The sequence below is a fragment of the Danio aesculapii genome, chromosome 7 (genome assembly GCF_903798145.1).
Source record: "Danio aesculapii chromosome 7, fDanAes4.1, whole genome shotgun sequence".
Lineage (NCBI taxonomy): Eukaryota > Metazoa > Chordata > Actinopteri > Cypriniformes > Danionidae > Danio > Danio aesculapii.
The window spans coordinates 16,874,682-16,895,904 of record NC_079441.1 but is presented as its reverse complement, the minus strand read 5'-3'; the positions used below and the strand labels follow the sequence as shown (position 1 = coordinate 16,895,904).

Below are 21,223 nucleotides of genomic sequence, written 5' to 3'. Positions count from 1 at the left end.
CCTTTAAGGCTAGTTCTCCCCACCTACCGTTTCTACATGCTTTTCAGCGTGCCTTAATTTCCTCCCTCGGCTGCGTCAGACAACACACAGACTTGGAGGAAGAAGATCTCACATAGCGTTTGTGAGAAATACTACAGTAAGAACTTTACCAATGAGTATTAGTTGTGCAGTTGCATCGATGGGTCACACACGATGTCGTTACAAAGTTCACACGTGCACACACACAGATACACAGTGCAGACACACACACACACACACAGAGACAGACAGAGCGCGTTTAGCTTTGCACTCTTTTTGCACGCAAATATGTCAGGATACAGGTTAATCTCCACTGTTATATGCATATCTGTTATGTTAATGTACAATATAAACCGGATTTAATGTCCGCAAACCGGGATTGAAGCGTCTTCCTTTATAATTGTTCTGACACGCGGCTGTGCTGATGAAGTAAAGCTGAAGTAAATCGCTGTAATTCATTCCACACATGCTCTGTTTTAAAACATTCTAAACTTGTAAAACTCACTCTTCTTGATCACATTTGATGGTGATTGATGATCCTAGCAAACTGAACAGACCTTTTATTCCTGGTTGCTTTGCGCACGTCTGGTCTTGTTGATATGATTATACATGTGGCTACCAGGACATGTTAATACGCACAGCTGTCAAGCAATTCGGTGGGCAGGGGGACCGCACTCCTACTTCAAGTTGCGGTCGGTCTGAAAACCGATCCAATTGGACCACCGTTTTTATGTTGTTAAATTGAAAAAAAAGGAGTGAGTGTATTTATATCACCCCAATATGACGGTCTATACACTATAGCTACACATATGTCTGTCCAAGCAGCTTGAAAAGTAGATTTTTCACCATAGGTGCCCTTTAAGTTGCCTCAAGAAGAATAGGCGCTGGTGAGCCTTCTTGACCAGGCTGGAGGTCATCCCATTAATGTGGATGGGATCATGTGAGCCTGTTCGTCCCTTCCTGAAGTCCACAATGAGCTCCTTGGTCTTGCTGGTGTTAAGGAGCATATTATTGTCGGTGCACCAAGTGGCCAGATGCTGTATCTCCTCCCTGTAGGCAGTCTCATCATTATTGCTGATTAGACCAATCACTGTGGTGTCATCTGCAAATTTGATGATGGTGTTGGACCTGTTCACAGGCCTACAGTCGATGGTAAAAAGGGAGCAGAGGAAGGGGCTCAGCACACAGCCCTGTGGTACACCAGTGTTGAGTGTGACGGTGGTGGAGCAGATGTGGTCTGATCTAACATTCTGAGGTCTGTTAGTCAAAGTCCATAACCCAGTTGCAGAGAGACGCGTTGATATCCAGGTCTCTGAGTTTGATCAGTAGCTTAGAGGGTATGACAGTGTTGAATGCTGAGCTGAAGTCAACAAACAGCATTCGTGCATAAGTGTTTTTATTGTCCAGGTGAGTGAGTACAGAGTGCAGTGCTATGGAGACGGCATCTTCTGTGCTCCTGTTGCCACAGTAGGCAAACTGATGTGGGTCCAGTGTGGATGGCAGAGAGTCTTTCAGATGTGCCAGGACCAACCGCTCTAAGCACTTCATGATGATGGGTGTGAGTGCGGTAGTGAAGGCGGTAGTCATTCAGGCATGTTGGGCTGGAGTGTTTGGGCACCGGCACAATAGAGGTGGTTTTAAAGCATGATGGCACACCTGCTAGGTTAAGCGACAGGTTGAAAATGTCTGTGAATACCCCAGCGAGCTGTTCTGCACATGCTTTGAGGACGCACCCAGGAATACCGTCTGGTCCAGCAGCCTTATGCACATTGTTCCGACTCAGTGCGGTGTAGACTTCTGAGGAGGTGAGTGTGATAGGCGAGTTGTCTGTTGAGGAAGTGATCCTGGTGTAGGGTTCTGTATTGTCTCTTTCAAAGCGGGCATAAAAGTCATTTAGCTTGTTCAGGAAGGAGACATTTGTGGGTGTGGACTGCCTGGGCTTGTAGTTGCTGATGGCCTGGATGGCCTGCCACATGCACCAAGGATCAGAGTTGGAAAAGTGCTCCTCTAGCTTTAGCTTGTAACAGTGCTTGGCCTTTTTAATGCCCATCTTCAGATTAGCCCTGGAAATGCTGTAGGCCTGTGCATCCCCTGATCTGAAGGCAGTGTTGCTAGCCTTCAACAGGAGCCGCACCTCTTTGTTCATCCATGGCTTTTGATTTGAGTATGTGGTGATCTGTTTCTGGGTTGTAACACTGTCTATGGTGGTGTTGATGTATTCCAGAACAGAGGAAGTGTAACTGTCAATGTCTGTGTGAGAGCCACATGTGGCCTGGGAAGCAAACATACTCCAGTCTGTGTGTTCAAACCTGTCCTGGAGTGCGGAGTCAACTGATGGCTTCACACAGTTGATGACGGGTGCGTACTTGGGGGTGAGGAACAAAGAAAGATGATCTGATTGACCCAAGTGGGGGAGGGGGGTCACAGCGTATGCTTCAGCCATGTTTGTGTAAACTTGGTCTAAAGTTTTGTTTCCCCTTGTGTGGCAGAACATGTTATGATGGAATTTGGGGAGCACTGTCTTTAAGTTTGAGTGATTAAAATCCCCCGCAACAATAAAAGCAGCCTCCGGGTGAGCAGTCTGTTGTTTGCTGATGGCTGCATGAAGTTCATTCATTGCAAGCTTGGCATCAGCATCGGGAGGATTATAAGCAGCAATTATGATGGTGGAGGTGAATTTCCGTGGCAGATAAAACAGTCTACATTTAACCATTAGAAATTCCAGGTTAACAGAGCAATGTCTCCCAACGATGACAGAGTTTGTGCATAGTTTATATGGGTTTGTATTTGATCATTTTTCTATGTTGAATCCTTGTATTTTATTGCGTGTCTGTTGTTGTAGCACTTTGGGTTTTTGAAAAGCGCATTATGATTAACATTATTATTATTATTATTATTATTATTATTATTATTATTATTATTATTATTATTAATGTTAATATTGTTTGTAGATTAATCTATACCAAACAAGTAGTAGCTTACGATTATCAATATATAGATTCTGCAGTATAGATGTGCTCCTCCATAACTTTCATTGCTGTCTTCTAAATGTTTTAAATGAAATTATAAGAAATGGAACTAATAGTAAAAATATAAGTTATCCTGAATATTTTATTGAAAGTGACCCTAAAATAAATAATAAAGAAGAAATAGTAAACGGTTTTAACAAATTCTTTACAAATATGAGACCAGAATTGGTTAAAAATATTATTGATTTAGTAAAAACAGAAGGGGTGGATATTGATTTGATTGAGAGAAATCCCAATTCTATTTTTATTAAAATAGTCGATAAAAAGGAAATGATAGATATTGTAAAGAAATGTAAAAATAAATTGTCCATGGATTGGAATAATATTGATATGAATATAATTAAGAAAGTGATTGAAGACATTGTAGAACCATTAACCTATATTTGTAATAGATCTTTCCAATCTGGTAAATTTCCAAATAAAATGAAAATTTCAAAGGTAATTCTACTTTATAAATCAGGCATTTGACATAATAGATCATAATATATTGGTAAATAAATTAGAAAGGTATGGTATTAGAGGAGTAGCCTTGGACTGGATAAGCAGTTATTTAAAAAATAGGCAACAGTTAGTGGAAATTGGCAATCATAAATCATCATATCTAAATGTAAAGTGTGGCATACCACAAGGATCAGTTTTAGGTCAAATATTGTTTATACTTTACATTAATGATATGTGTAAGATATCAGAGTTGTTTAAGTTTATTTTATTTGCAGATGATACGAGTATTTTTTGTTCTGGGCATAATTTACCAAAACTTATGGAGTTGATTAAAACAGAAATTAATAAATTGAAATTATGGTTTGACGTAAACAAATTGTCATTAAATATAAGTAAAACAAAGGTTATGTTATTTGGGAAATTAAAAAGCAGTTATAATACAGATTTACATATTGATAATGAAGTTATAGAAAGAGTATATGCAATTAAGTTTCTTGGTGTTGTATTGGATCATAAAATTAGTTGGAAACCGCAAATAAATAATGTGATTTCAAAATAAGTTAAAACTGTAGCAATAGTGTATAAAGCTAGATTTATCCTGGACAATAAATCAATGGATATATTATATAATACGCTTATGTTGCCATATATGAGTTATTGTGTTTAAATATGGGGGAATCCATATAAATCTAATGTATGTACAATTCAGAAAAAAGTAATTCGACTCATTGAAAATGTGGGGTATTTGGAGCATACAAATCCTTTATTTATTAAATTAAAAATACTTAAGTTCAATGATTTGGTTAAATTTAAATCAGCATAATTTATGTTTAAAGCTAGGAAAAAACTACTTCCAAAATGCATACAAACGTTTTTCGAAGAACGACAAGGGGGATATAATCTGAGAGAAGAACTACATTTTAGGAGGTTGAAAACAAGAACAACTTTAAAAAGTTTGTGTACGTCTGTCTGTGGTGTAAAACTATGGAACAGTCTAGATCTGACCCTCAATCAATGTCAGTATAATAATCAATTTAAAAAGTTGTATAAATATATATTATTAAAGGAATATAATGATGAGGGTGATTAAAAAGTTATAAAAAGAGAAAGGTATGATGAAATTTTAATTAATGGCTATTTGCAGTACTATGTTTTGTTTTTTGTTTTTCTTTCTCTGGGTTTATGTTACAAAATATAAAGGTACAAATGGAACCAAACATATAATTTGTCAAATATGCCAAAAGGATAAAATATGTTTCATGTAAAAAGAAGAGATAAGTAAAAGAAGAAATAAGTTTAAGTAATAGACGAATGATGTATGTGGTAATGGGGTGGGGAAATAATAAGCTTGTGCTTCATCCCACTCCATTTTCAACCATGTTTGTATTTTTTGTTAATGATATTTTATGTATGATATTTTGTTTGAAAATAAATAAATCACATCAAATCAAACAATTTAAAAATACTTTAATGAACTCAGCTAAATCTGTTCTTATTTTCAGTGTGTTTGCAACCGTTTCCAATTTTAAAAAAAAGTTTAGTTCATTCCAGTTTAAAGCTGTAGCAGATAAAACATCGTAAAAGAGAGTTTAAAGGTAGTCCGGGCAGGTTGAAACGCCTCGTCTGTCTAGACTGTTTAACAACTTAACTGCATCATTGACTTATTGACAGGGGCTAGTTAGCTTGACCTGAAGATAGGATAAGCTTCTCATTAAAGTCAATGAAAGGCTTGTTGCACCGTCCTCAGTTTGCCTCCCAGATAGATCTGAGTTTACCCTTCCCCCAGCGGAAATATTTTCTGGATCTTTCTGATGAATTGTTTATGGAAATGTTTAACATCTGGGTTTGGTTGTTTGCTCGAGCTCACACCTCATTTGTCGATTGTAATGGTAGGAACATCCAGAATTTCAATATCTATAGCAGTCCGTTTATAGATTGTTCTTCATTTTACTAACAAAAAGTACAGCAATGAGTTTTTGGCCATGTAAATAACATGATGCGTTAATATTGAACTACCTCACTACTGTTCAAAGGTTTATGGTTGATAGGATTTTTTTATATATTTGAAAGAAGCCTCTTCTATTTCAACAAGTGCCCCTTTATTTCTATTTATTTATATATATATATATATATAGAGAGAGAGAGAGAGAGAGAGAGAGAGAGAGAGAGAGAGAGAGAGAGAGAGAGAGAGAGAGAGAGAGAGAGAGAGAGAGAGAGAGAGAGAGAGAGAGAGAATATGTTTTACAGCATGTTTTTTTACGCAGCGGATGCCCTTCCAGCTGCAACCCATCACTGGGAAATATTTTAAATATATAAATAAAATAAAAAAATTGTATATATATATATATATATATATATATATATATATATATATATATATATATATATATATATCATATATATATATCATATATATATATATATATATCAACTTACTTCTATTTTTAAAAAAATATATTTATTATCTGTTTTTTGTCCTGTCTCTGTAATCCTGTTGCACTGTAGAAGCTCTGTCACGAAAACAAATTCCTCGTATGTGTGAACATACCTGGCAATAAAGCTCTTTCTGATATATATATATATATATATATATATATATATATATATATATATATATATATATATATATATATATATATATATATATATATATATATATATATATATATATATATGGATATATATTTAAATTTATTATATTTATATTTATATATGGATAGTTGTATTCTTATGTAATCACTTTACTGTGAATTAATGACCAGGACAATTTTAAAGTCTATTCAAGCCCACCATTCCAAGTCTATACAAAATTGTCCTGATCAGGTTTTTTTGCCGTCGAGTCAGTCATTTGAATTTAAGTATCTACCGATACTGAAACCCGATCCGATACTTCTATAATTAATAAAAAAATAATAGAGCAAAGAAACAGATCTAGGATGTTCTTTGATGGCATTTAACCTATAGAGTCTCTGCAACAAAGGGACACGTTGCTGTTTCTGTGTAAAGTCAAAAAAGAGGTCTAACTCTGTGCCACTGCATTACAGTAGACTGTATATACACACATATATATATATTCTTATGATAATAACCTATATGTATATATTCTTGTCCTGATTGGGAGGTAACGTTCAATTCCGATCTTAGCCAGAATTGTGCAGCTCTAGTATGACCATAGTATTTTTTTTCTTGCTTATTTTGGTTGTTTCATTGGAGAGAATGTAAAATTAATTCAATCTAACATCGTTATATTTTCATTATAGGACGGCTCCAAAAGCAGCGGTGCTCTTACAACCACCAACAACATCAGCAGCAGCTCCCTCAAACTCCACAAACCACCCAAGGACCACAAGGACAAGCCTTCTAAAGACTCAAAAGAGTCCAAAAGTGCCTTCAGAGATTTCAGCAAGGACTCTGGAAAACTCTCTAAAGATTCCAAAAAACCCAAAGAGAATCAACCAATTCAGGAAGATCGGCCTGTTCCCCAAATGGGGTTCAAGGAGCCCAAGAGCACGTCGAAGGAGCAGCGCTCATCCGAGCTCAGCTTCTCAAGTCTGGGACAAAGTAAACGGCGGCCTGTGCTGGACAATGAAGGCCATGTTACCAAAAAACGGAAAAGCAGTTTTTCGGAGAGCTCACAAAAGCAGCAAGCGTGTCCTGCCCTGCTGCAGCAGCACCATCATTCGGATAAAAAGGTTTTGAAAGACAAGCCGCAGATCCGGCATAATCGATTACAAAGCAGTGAACTTTCAGAGAAGAGAAAGCTGCAAGCATTACCGCCCTTCCAGGATGTGTTGGACCCCAATGACTCTGATATGGAAGACAACACATTTACGAGATCAGACGTAAGTCAGTTTCCCGATTATTACGACTAAATCAAAATGAGTCTTTGATTTTTGCGTAGTTCCTAATTTGTCAAACAATATGGTGATATTTGTAAGCATTTGATAAGCTTTATTATTTTTATGGAAATACAGTTTGAAACTGCAAAATTGTCATAAATTCCTCTGTCTCTGCATACTTTCATCCCTTCATCCATCCTATGAAACTATAATCTCTCTGTTGTTTGATTCTTCAATCTCTTCCTGTACATTTTTTCCTCCCTTTCTCACTCCATCGATCCATCCATCCAACTCAGCATCCATCTTTTCATTAATCCCTTATATTTTTTTTCCTTCTATCAATCCTCCATCCTTCCATCTGTCTGTCCATTCCATCTTTCTCACCTTATATCTGTCTATCTCTCATCCATTCTTCTTTAGATCATCCATCCATCTGTTAATTTATTCCTCTGTCCATTCATCCATATATCCATCCATCCTTCATCAATCCCCTTTTTTTGGTCCATCCCATTGTCCATTCATCCTTTCATCCGTCCCCATTTCTCAGTCTATCCCATTGTCCATCCATCTTTTCATCCATCCCCATTTCTGAGTCCATCCCATTGTCCCTTCTTCATTCCATCCATCCCTGTTTCTCAGTCCTTTTATTTGTCCATCCATCCCCATTTCTCAGTCTATCCCATTGTCCCTTCATCATTCCATCCACCCCCATTTTTCAGTTCATCCCGTTGTCCATTAATCCTTCCATCCATCCCTATTTCTCAGTCCATCCTATTGTTCATTCATCCTTCCCTTTATATCTTTTCATCCCTACATCCAACTATCCAGCAATACTTTTATTCATTCATCCCTCCTGCCATCCATTTCTCTATTCATTCATCCATTTCTCAGTCCATCCCATTGTTCATCATCCTTCCATCCATCCCCATTTCTCAGTCTATCCATTGCCCATTCATCCTTCCATCCATCCCCATTTAGTCCATCCATCTGTCCATCCATCCTTCAGCCAATCCCTATTTCTCAATCCATTCCTATTTCTCAATCCATCCCCTTATCCATCCATTCTTCTACCAATCCCCATTTCCCAGTCTTTCCCATTGTCTATCCATTCTTCCACCCATCCTCATTTCTCAGTCCATCCCATTATCTATCTATCCTTCCGTCCATCCCCATTTCTTAGTCCATTCCATTGTCCATTAATCCTTCCATCCATCCCATTGTCCATCCATCCTTTTATCTATCCCATTTCTTAGTCCATCTCATTGTCCATTTATCCTTCCATCCATCCCTATTTCTCAGTCCATCCCATTCTCCATCCACCCTTTCATCATCCTCATTTCTTAGTCCATTCTATTGTCCATTCATCCTTCCATTATCCCCATTTCTCAGTCCACCCCATTGTCCATCCATCCATTCTTCCATTCATCCCATTGTCCATCCATCCTTTTATCTATCCTCGTTTCTCAGTCCATCCTATTCTCCGTCCATCCTTTCATCCATGCTCATTTCTCAGTCCATTCTATTGTCCGTTCATCCTTCCATTATCCCCATTTCTCAGTCCATCCCATTGTCCATCTATTCTTCTATCCAGCAATACCTCCATTCATTAATCCTCACCATCCATCCCTCAATTTGTCCCTCCATCTATCCAATCATCCAACATTTGTTAATCCCTCAATCCCTCTATCCATCCTGTTATCCCTCTATTTATCAGTCTTTTCCAACATCCATCCATTCAGATATTTTTCCCTTCTTTAACCTTCTCTCTATTTCTCATTCCATCACTCCATCCATTCATCCTTCCCTCAGCCTATTTATCTTTTCCTCCCTTCCTCCATTAATTAGTCTATCCTCTGATTCCTCCAATTACCTATTCATTTTTCCATTCCTCTATCCATCCAACCATTCATCCTTCTCTCCCTCCTTCTGTCCATTTGTTCATCCATCCATGAGTTTTCATGGTATGCATCTGTAGTTCAATTCAAATAGCCATTTTATTGTGAACATTAGCATAAATCTATCATGCATCCAATCTTATGGTGAAGTCCAATAGATTTGATTCTAGTTTTTGGTTCGAGCCTTTGTATTTGATGCAGTTGACTATTATTGAAGATCTGTTGTGGGTTATGGGGTTCTCTGTAAACATCAAACGGAGAGGTTGAGACGGGCTGTTAGAAAGCTGTGATAATCGACGTCTGGTTCGAGAGGGGATCTAATAATCTTGGTGGGTGTCCAGGAGCCGAAGCCCCCATTCATCTAGGTTGGATGTGGGAAATCAGTGCCAAACCACTCAGCTTTTCAGTACAGGAAATCTGGTATTTGCTCAGAGGCTCCTTAGTTTTTATCATTGAAAACAAAAGGGCTGATGTAGTACCAATTTAATTTGTTGTATTGCGGATTGTATGTTTCAGAGTGAATCACTGGCAGACATGCAGTTCAAAATTGCGCTGCTAAACTGGTAATTGCCTAGTCCATGAATTAAGTCTCCATTTCCATTTGTCATTCATTTCCTGGAAAGACAAAACATCAGTTTTTTTGTGTAGATTTATGCTAGAATGTTCAAGCTTTGGCAGTGTCACTAGTGGCAAGGTTCATTTACCTTCAGCAAGAGAGCAGCTCATAAACCGGGGGCTGTTTTATTGGCTAGAAAGCTAATGCTGAGATGAGATTTATGCTTTTATGACACGGAGGAGAATGGGGAAAGGACACCATGAATAGCTAAGAGTTTTCCTTTAAAAAAGAAAGAGCAGGAAAGAAACTTCAGTGTTTATGACAACTGACGAATACCGGGTGCTGCGTTCTTTGGGTCAGCAGGTCTTTTAGGCCCTGGTGGCCCTGATCTGATCAACATTACTAACATTCACACAGAACATTTCTGCCTTCAGAATGGCGATAAAGATAGTCATAATTGCCTTTTTTCTAGACCTTTATGTAGGCCTGAGAGCGTATTACAGAAACATCCTAACTTTAAAATATGTTCCTATCTGTTTGTTAACTATGGTAATTTTAGGACCACATTTAGGACAAAAGCTATTACAGAACACCATTTCCAAAGTGTGGCATCTTATCTTAATTACAGGTAGGAAGGTGGTATTACAGAAATCAAAAATCCTGAAAAGTCTTAACTTTAAGACAACCCAACAGATTTCTTAATGCCAAAATCATTTGTAAGCTAGCAGGATAAAAACACTCATAATTGGGCTGTTCACCAATGGCATTACATTTATTGATGACTGAAAATGAAGAACGAATATGTTTAATGGTGGAAAGATAATTGGAGGATCCTGAAGATGTTTCCATGACAAAACACTTATAAGGAATTACAAACTGCCTCACCACATGATATTACAGTATGCACCATCAACAACGAGCATCATGAAGCATTACTGGTTATAATGCAAGTGACTTTTTTTTGCAAAAGGTGAAAGCTTTTATTGAATAAAATGTCACAATCTGGCTTGTCTAAAAGCTTGCTGGTATCGTTTATCCATTTTGTTTTGGCTAACTCATTAGCAGCTCATGCAATGTTAGTTGCTTAGTAACAGTCCTGAGAATAGTTGAAATGTTATCCATAATGGTGTTGGATTGTGGCTCTTATTTTGAAGCTTCCAAAAGTGCGTTAATCTTTCGCCAAACAAACCCATACACCACCAGGATAAAACATGTCTTAAGAAGCAAATCAATGAGTTTTTATAACCAAAAATATTTCACATTTTTAAATGATAAACTCTTTACAGTTTGATAGATAATTTACCTCATCATTGAAATCATTTGTTTATCATGTATCACCGTATCATCTTAAACTGCTGTTTAGAATAAAATAAGCTGAATTTGGTATTTTAAATCATCATTACTGTTTACAGTGAGCTGTAACAGTTCAATAGTAACTATGATAAACTATTGTCATTATTCTGCAATGCGTAAGTACACATTTTTGCGATTTGTTTTAGAACTTCTGATTCAGGTGCAAATGGGAGAAATGACTAGGAGTAATTAACAGAAGAATATGGTCTAACTGTTTGCTCTACAAACAAATGTGTTCATGCTGTACATAAAAAGTTAAATAATATAATCAGAAAATATCAGTTTACAACATCAAGCATCATAACAAGCTGTTTTTAATGTCTAAAAATCTATTGAAGCGAATGAGAGCGGAAGTCTTGAACAAAAAAGATTCCAATAGTTGCGCCCACTTGCACGTGAAGAATCAGGGAGCGCTCACACTAAGCTATCCGAACTGTGCCCAGCGTATTTCCTGGATCGTTTGCTCAGGGCTCAGGTGCAGTTCAGTTGCGCTTTGGCACGGTACGCTTGTAGTGTGAGTGCAAAGCGTGCCTGAGTCCGAAACTGAAGACGAGACGTGACTTTTAAGGGACTGATTGATATGGATTTTTAAATTATTCTTAATTTTTAATGAACGCAAACTGTCGTAGTTTATTAACGACACAAATTCCTTGCTGCACTCTCAGCAAACCTCCTAATACGTGCAGCACGAGAACTTTTATGATTACTTATGAGTGTCAAAAGTGATGGATCTGTTTGGCAACATATTTGACTCCGTGTCACTGCATTTTACAGGAAAATGTACAATTTTCATTTTGCTACCTCACATTGTTAGTCTTAAAGAGAATAATTAAATAATGCAACTTAATCCACTGAATTTTTTGTTTTTGTTTTGGTAATCTTCAATCAAAGTCTGATCATTTGCTTCCGTGTTCCGAGTATCTGTCTGTTGATGCCAGACTGAGGGCTTCCATGGCAGCTGTATATTAATAACTTTACCCACTTACCGTTAGATTGCTATGAGACATTAGCCCCTTTCACACAGTGATACCGGTAAATGTCCGGTAACGACTTACCAGAAACGACTTTACCGGTAAGTTCACAACAGTGCTGTTCACACAGGCAAGGACATTCCGAAATGTTTCTGGAAAAGACCATTCACACATTCATTACAAAATAGCGGTAAATTCTGACATCATTAACCAGACATGGCCTCTACACGGCTGCGGTTGTATTTGTAAACATGAAGCGGTCAGGCATTTGTTGATGGTTTTACTTTTATTTAAAGCTTTAGCATTCATGCTGCTGCTTTGTCCCAGAGACATCCAAAGGCTTTACACATTATAGCTAAAAATCTTTCTTAATGTTCTACAGAATACAGTTACAAATATCTTGGATGCCCTTTGGATAAGTAAATCCCCAAAAAAATGTACCTTATTTTTGGTGAAAATACACTCTAAAATAAATTTAGGTTGCACACAATTAATTTGTGTTGGGACAACATGGAGGAATTAAGTTAACTTACTAGTTTTTACACATAAATGGCTCGTTTCAACTGACTGGTACGGTACGGTTCGGTTTGGTACGGGTCACCTTTATCAGGCTTGCGTTTTAACTAACAAGGGTACCTTTTTGGTGGGCGTGGTGTATGACCGAAAGGTTCAGTCGACGTCATTCTCGCTCGAGGAAATGTCTACAATAAAGCTGTATGGGTCACTTACATATCATATGAGAAGCGCTTCTCACAAAACAGATGCTTTACACACATAAATACTTGTGTAGAAATGTTTATTACTAACTTTTCATTGAACATGCGTTGATTATAACTGCAGATCAAAGACAGTGCAAAACAGCCTACTGTAACAACTGTAATTATATTAAATAACTAAATAAATGAACATATATAAACACATACAGCCCCTTACAGTCTCCGATATGTTACCAACTACAGAAGAACTACACTCAGCAGACATTTTCGTCCGTATTTAGGTTCAAAACAACACAAAATATAGCCTACAGTCAGTGAAAACCTCTCATCTGTGTCTGTAATCTTCAGCAGCACATGTAGCCTCTGTTAGAGAGTAATTCCGTCCTTCCCGCTTCATATTAGTCCAAAATGTGAAGATTATAGATGGCATTTTGTTCATGTTTGCTGAATAATAATGTGCTCCTTTTTTTCCGGCTTCTCCTTTGTTTCTTCACGCTTCACTCTCGCGTTTGTCAGTGTCTGACAGGATCGGGTTTCAAAAGCAGGTGAATAATCAAGCGCAGGTTATTATCATCAGCTCAAAAAGTTTATTTCAGCTATAATGTTAGATGCGCGCGAGCGCTAGCAAGAAAGCGAAACCGCTCGCGCCTCAGACTGGCTCGTAAAAAACTACGGGGCACAGGGTAAATCTGCTCTTCTTCTTGGCTTTGTGGCTGTTTATCAAGACGACGACAAGGTTTGTTTGAGCCCGGGTCGACCATGGCTCGTTATTATATGTATATATCATTCCGCTGTAATGTCTCGGCTTGTCAGCTGTGTATTTCAAACATGGCGGGTTCAGCTGCGCGTGTGGCTCCGCCTTTTGGTACCCTTTCTCGTGTTTGGTACCCTTTCGAAAGGGTGCCGAAAAAGTGGTACGGTTAAGTTCGGTACGCTTTTTGACAGTGGAAACGGCCATAAAAGAGTACCAAACCGTACCGTACCGTACCGTACCGTACCACTCAGTGGAAACGGGCCTTAAATAGATTGAACACAAGACATTAAACTTGTTCCTAAAAAAACTCAAGAATTGTTGTTTTTTTTTCAGCAGTAGTTTGAACAAACAGCAAATTACATTTTTGAGCATATCCTTTACTCAGTATTATTACTGTAAACTGATATACAGCAAAATAAACAAACTGTAAATGTTAGATTTAAGCTTAAAAAGTTAATTTGGCAGCTAAAAAAAAAAAAAATTTATTCTAAAATAACTCAAACTGAAAAGAAGCATGGAAAAGTTTAAACAAATTATATAATTACCTAAAAGCTAATTCAAAATGTCAATAAATTTTCTAATACAATGTAAATAACGCTAAATATTACTACCACTACTAAAGCACATGTTAAACGAGGTTAAGTGCCGCAGACATTGGCCAAATGCTGCTGATAAGAGTGAAAGACTAGTCGGGAGTGAATGTAACCCAATCCTAAAATCTGTTTATATGACGTCCTCCTTAAGCGAAGAGCTTCATGGGCTTGAAGGGAATGGGGGGGACAATAGTCCTACAGCAGAGCAGTTGCCGGTTTCAGAGGCGCTGCTAGATTTATGGCGATGGTCGTAAAGCCACAGACCAGCTGTGTGCTGCTGCTAGTGACCACCTGCTTTGTGTTTTTGCCTACGCCGAAGCCCATATGAAGAAGGTCTTTAGCTTTTGCATCTTTATTGCCGAATGATTTACATAAATACAGAGTTTTGAAGAATTATTAGAGTCATTATTAGCATGCCGACATGTAGTCCCCCATAATCGTATAAAAGGAGTTTGAGGGATTATTTTGATGATCATAATTTGTAAATGCCTTAACAACTGTATATCATGGGCTAATGTGTGTTAGTCTTAATGTGAAATATTAGTATGATATTAGGGTTTCTATTTCCATATTCTTTGTTACAAGACTTTTGTTTAAAAATAGTTGTAATAAACATTGTAAAAATGCAGGGTTGCACACAATTCCTTCATGTTGTCCCAACACAAATTTCTTCATTTTTACAAATGTAAGTAGATCAAGTTGTCTAAAAAAAAGTGTAAGAATTAAGTTGTTTCAACTCATTTTAAAATAATTAGTTTGAACAAGGACAAAATATTTTTTGAGTGTAATCAAATAGTGCTAAAAATACCAATAATAATTTAGAAATTTTATTTTGAAGAATTAATAGAATTTATTATCATAGCATTACAAACCTCTTTACTGTTAGTTTAGATCGGTTTAACTCTGATATTTAGGTCCATAGTAAAAATGAGTTGGACTGTTGATTATCATAATGATTTTTTTAATAAATGTTTGTCAATGACAATATGCTGGTGTCTTTTACACATAGAATGAAAGCAATTTCAAACAACTATTTTGAAGTTCAGTTTTGTTCATGAAAAACTTACTGCAGTCTTCATTGTAAAAAAGGCTGGGTTCCACACAATTCCTTCATGTTGGCACAACACAAATTAAGTTAATTTCATCGTTTTTACAAATTTAGGAGGATTGAACCTAAAACAATCAAGTTTTCTTAAATAAAATGTAAGAATTAATTTGTTTTAACTCATTTAAAATAATTAGTTTGAACAAGCAGCAAAAGTCATTTCTTATGTAATCAAATTGCGCTAATTAAATTATAGATTTTTTTTTTTACATTTTTGTAATAGAATTTATTATTGTAGCACTATAAATCTCTTTACTGTCACTGTTGATCAGTTTAATGGTGATATTTAAGTCCATAGCTAAAAATGAGTTGGAATGTTGATTTTATCATAATTTTTTTTTTTACAAATATCTGTCAATGACAATACATTGTGCTGGTAAATGTCTTTTAAACATGAAATTAAAGCAATTTTAAAATAACTTCTGAAAAGCAGTTTTGTCCCTGAAAAGCTTTGTTTTTCTGTAAAAAATGCAGGGTTCCACACAATTCCTTCATGTTGTCCTAATACAAATCAATTAAGTTAATTTCATGGTTTTTACAAATTTAAGTAGATTGAACATAAAACAATTAAGTTGTCCCCAAATAAATGTAAAAAATTAAGTTGTTTCAACTTAAATAATTAGTTTGAACATGCAGCAAAAGACATTTTTAAGTGTAATTAAATGGTGCTAAAGAAATAACAATAATAATCTTCGTATAATCGTAGGATTATAAACCTCTTTACTGTCAGTTTCGATCCGTTTAACGCTGATATTTAAGTCCATAGTTAAAAATTAGTTGCGCTTCTGATTAGTCATATAATTATTTATTATTTGAACATAAAATGAAAGCATTTTCAAATAACTAGTTTGAAATGCATATTGTTCCTGAAAAGCTTAGTTTTTTACTGCAGTCTTCACTGGAAAAAATGCAGGGTTCCACACAATTCCTTCATGTTGTCCCAACACATCGAATAAGTTAACATAATAATTTTTACAAATTTCAGTGGATTGAGCATAAAAAATTAAGTTGTCCCAAAAAAAACCTAAAGAATTGTTATTTCAACTCATTTTAAATAAGTAGTTTGAACAAGCAGCAAAAGTAATTTTTTAAGCGTTCAATGTCATTTGTTGCTCAATTAAAATTGAATATTGTGTGAAGCATCAATAGATATATTTTCAGAATTGATTACTCTATTAAAAGCATATTTGGTTTGTAACATCATAAGTCCCTTTACACTTTTGATCAGTTTAATGCATCCCATTTGTAAAGAAAAGTTAATGACTTAATGAATTTTTGTTGACTGATCATTAATCATATATAAATGTCCTCTGACAAGTTTATTTTTATTTTAAATGCATTTTAAAATGTCTTCATTGTGGCATAATCCTTACATGAAATTTGGTGCACAATAATTTATCTTTAACATTTTTTAGTCCATAATTGCGCAAAAATTTCTTCGAGCGATTATTTTGATTCTTAAATTCCATTTAAATGTTTGACGACAATCTTTTATCATGTTATATCAGACACATGTCTGTTAATGCTCGTTTAAGCTCCACATTTTGTCCTGCAACAGCAAATGAACAAACATTTCCCAGTTTAATAGCTTAGTTTATGTGTTCAGAGCTCCGCTGCTTTAATGCTTCATTTTAGTCTGGTGGTCTGCACGTCAACGCAAACTGCAAAGTGTGTCAATGTCGATGAAAGTTACTATTTCATTAGCACTGAAAAAAAAAGTAAAAACATAATGTAGCATTTTACAGCAGTGTCACAGCTCTCCCATTACTCAGACCTGGATGACAGCAAGACTCTTTCTCCTGCGTGTTTTCATGAGTTGAAACCCAAACACTCCAGACGATCTTCTACTTAAAGATCTGCATGCCTTTCCTCAGTGAGTGATGACACTGGTTTTATTGTCCAAAGGGGTGCAGGGCTTCGATGAGCTTTTACAAGCGTCTAGTTTGGAAAGAAGGGTATAGGAGAAAGGCGGGTTGATTTACAACTCTGGACCCTGAACATGCGTTTGATGTCAGCTTGGCTCCCAGACGGACAAACAGGCAGTAAAATGCAGACTGAGGAGAAGAGAAAGGGGATAAAAAACAGTGAGAACGAAGGGAAAGGAACTTCAAAGAAACCAACTTTGCTCTTGCATGGACTCGGCGAGGGGTGTAAGTTAAGTGTCTTTACCACCCTGCTCGCAGGACGTTTGGCAGCCGCTATTGTCAACTGTGTTCACGGGGAGATTTTTAGCACCTGCCCCCTGCCAGCCACTCTCACTAGCACCACTGTCACACCCAGTCGAGAGAGTGAGCCGTAACACTTTTATAGCTCACCGTTATATACAGCTTTACATTCATGGCGGTGTTTCTGTAGGTTTAAGGCGGCGCAAGGATGCCCGCGGAGAATGGGTTTAAGTGGACGCTGCAATTGAAAAGGATGTTTGGAAAGGGCAGGATGAAATTTAAAGCTTGCAATTTACTATGAACAGTGAATGACAAAAAGACAAGACAGCAAATATTTTTATGTTGCTTTAATTTCTTTTAATAAGTGAATCAAGTTTCAACTACATTTTCTTAAGGTATAGAAAGTTTAACTTAATTTTTTTAGTTGAGATTAGAAAAAGTTATTTTGATTCAGCTAAAAGAATTTTAAAAGCCATAATAAACACTTAAAGGTGCTGTTTGTACATTTTTGACTCTTCTAAAGCACACAAATACCGTAATATGTTTGCAGATATTTAAGAAACATGCAAAGTGAAGATTCTTGTTTATCTGAAAAAAAAAATGCTCAAGTCAGATATTCTGCTTTGAAAATGTGCATTACGTGCCGGATTGTCTGTCTTTGTTTTGGTAATTTAACCCGCCCAATGCCAGTTTAGCAAATTATATTTAAGCATGCTGGGTTGCCTTGATGGAAAACAGCGTATTTCTTTCAATCAGTCATGAAGGCTCTCAAAGTATGTCTGTGATCGAAAATGTGACCTGTGGTGGACAGTAGCAGCCTCTGAAATGAGACACAGATTCAGAGTTCCACATGAGGTGGTTATTATTTATCAAATAATATAAATATTATGAACGTAAATATTAGGTGAGCAGGTTGCATTGTAACAACAACATGTGTCCTAATAACACGCTATGGTCATGAGATTTTGCAGTGATAAGCAATTTGGTTGTTTGCACCAGACGAAATATGACAGAAATTGAAATACAGCCATTCAGAAGCACAGAATAGTGCACTTACTGCACTTCAACAAATGGTAGGGTTTTAATCTAATTAATACATATTAAACCTCTTTAACATTATTAAATGTAGATGCTAAATCACTGATATGTGTTGGCTTGCACTGAGTCACAGTTCTGAAGTTACATTTTAAATGATTTATTTCATTTTCAAGATCTGAGGTGAACTACCTGCTGCTGCTTTCAGAAGTATGGAAATAAATGTCTTGCAAAATGGCACCCAAACTCGCATTGTTAGCATTTAACACTGAATAAAACATATGAAGTGTACCTGAGGTGATCATTGTCAGTTTTCTGTTGTTCAGCGGCAAGAAATAGAAGCCGTTTCTAAAATATATATTGCAGGGGTTAATTTAAATCAGCCTTTAGGCTTAATAGTCAGGCACACTGCTGTTGGTGTCATCAATCTGGCAACCTGCGCTTGTGTTTGCTTTGAACCAGTTGTGCAATAACTAGTTCAACCGCTGGGTGTTAAACTTGCATACTGCACCTTAAAGGCTGAATTATACTTCTGCATCGAGTGATCGCCATAACCCATGGCACATACCTTGTACGTAGCTGTGCATTTATACTTATGTGTCTTGTTTGTGTTGCTCTGCAAAATCACTTCCAAAACGCTAGCTGACTATGTTTCTGTGGTGAGTTTTGCCGGTGTTTTGTTTACACTGGAAATACTGGTAATGCTACCTTGCTGTACAAGTATGGCTCAACTTGCTGGCTCATTCTGAGGCGCAAACCGGCGGACATGCAACAACTTTAATCATAGTAGTTGGCCTCCGTCGGTCAGTGTTGACCATGGATGATGTATCCTAATTTTTATCTTGAGGCATGACTGATTGTCTGAGACAGCCAATACGGGAGAGGCATTCTTTGCAGCATAAGTCACATCGATAGGTGGCTCCCAGGCTGTTATTGTTCCGCAACATATCCATTTGGAACTCTTTGACACTTGTTAAACACTCATCACTCGCTCCTCTCCTGTGGCTCCATTTATTTTTTCATACCATTTATTTATATATACATATATATATATATATATACACACGCACACATACATACATACATACATACATGCATACATACACACATATATACATACTAAAATATTAATAAATAAATATATAACAATAATATTTTCTTTGATTATTCTACATATAAATATTGCCATCTGACTGACCATGTAAATGATCATTTGAGACTCATAGTTTCAATGTTCTAGGTTTGCGAACTCTGACGTCCATCACAAAATTATGAGAAAGCATGTGTTCAAACAACTGGCGTCTGAATAGGGCTTTCCTGTTTACTGAAAAGCAGCTTCGAACAATCTTCACCATATAAATGCCTTATAAATACAGGTGCCTTGACTCGACTGGTAATAAAGGCAAGGATTAGGAGAGTCATCAAGTTTGGACCCCCACCTCAACCGTTTTGACCAAATAGACAACATTAGCCGTCATTTTCCCAAGAGTATTCTAAAACCTTTCTTATCCATTAGTCATAATCACCATACTAGCTCTATTATTAATCCCACATTCACTCCTTCCATTCGCCTAGCAGCTGAATGGCTTGTGCTTGTACGTTTTATCCATGAGAGCCGATTCAGTTTCACCAAGTGCTCATCAGAGAAGAATGTAAACAAATTAATTCAGATTAACTTTAATAGCTTCTTTAGATTTCCTCTCGGGACGCTCTCCAAGGGAAATTAGGTTAATAGTTTCACATTGAACTTCTTAGCTTTTTCCCCCCAGAATGTTTCTCGACGCAATTTCAGAAAGCTTGTAAAATGCGTATCCTGCCAGAGCGCAAATTTAAAGTTAAAGTGAGTACAGCGCAGAGAAGCAAAGTGAACTTTAATGTAACTTTAAACCTCAAAACTTCAGCCAAGTGGCGAGCCGCGAGGGCAGTTGTAACAGAGCGCCTTTCTTTCTCTTTTATCCTCGGCCCCATTTGCCACAATAAGCCTGATTTGTATTATACCTCCGTTTGGTCGGAAAGTCTTTGTGGATTGCAGTTAATCAGTCCAATTCGCTCCACTTACAGCTCACTTCTGAACGTAATTTTAAAAGAGCATCATTACATTCGTTTTGCTTTGTTAAAACAGACCGTTTTCACAAGAGCCCCTCTTTGAAAGAGTTTTCCTCACAAGTACCACGCAAACCTTCTCTTTTGTTGATGCTTTATGAATAATAATAATGTCTTTTTTATGTTTTCAAATGCCTGGAAAGCTGAAAGGATGTGCATTTGGAAACTGTTGTATTTAAACCCGATGTAAAAGAATTTCAAAATTGATTTTAGTTATTTTCTTAATGCATTATTGCTATATTCGTATCTTCAGACTTGGCATATTTGTTTCAAACAAATGCTGGTGTGGTTGTTCTTTTTGTATGGTTTTATTTGAATCGTGTTTATCAGTCCCTCCATGATTTCGCAAAAATAAATAAATAAAAAAAAATAATAATAAATTTGTGTATATATGTATATAAAATTTATGTATATATATATATATATATATATATATATATATATATATATATATATATATATATATATATATATATATATATATATATATATATATATATATATATATATATATATGATTTATAAAATGTATAAATATACTTGTGTACTATTTGTAATACAATTTAAACCTTTAATACAGTCAGATATATATATAAACTGCACCTTTAAAAATGTAAGTACATGCACAGAACAACATGAGCATTTATAGC

At 36.3% G+C, this 21,223-nt stretch overlaps 1 protein-coding gene across 1 annotated transcript in view; it reads left to right on the top strand.

Moving 5' to 3' along the window:
- The window catches only part of mllt3 (MLLT3 super elongation complex subunit), a 119,596-nt gene that overhangs the window by 77,629 nt on the left and 20,744 nt on the right, over positions 1-21,223 (top strand). The window contains 1 exon segment of the mRNA XM_056461146.1: positions 6,749-7,330. Within this exon segment, the coding sequence (XP_056317121.1) occupies positions 6,749-7,330 (582 nt within the window).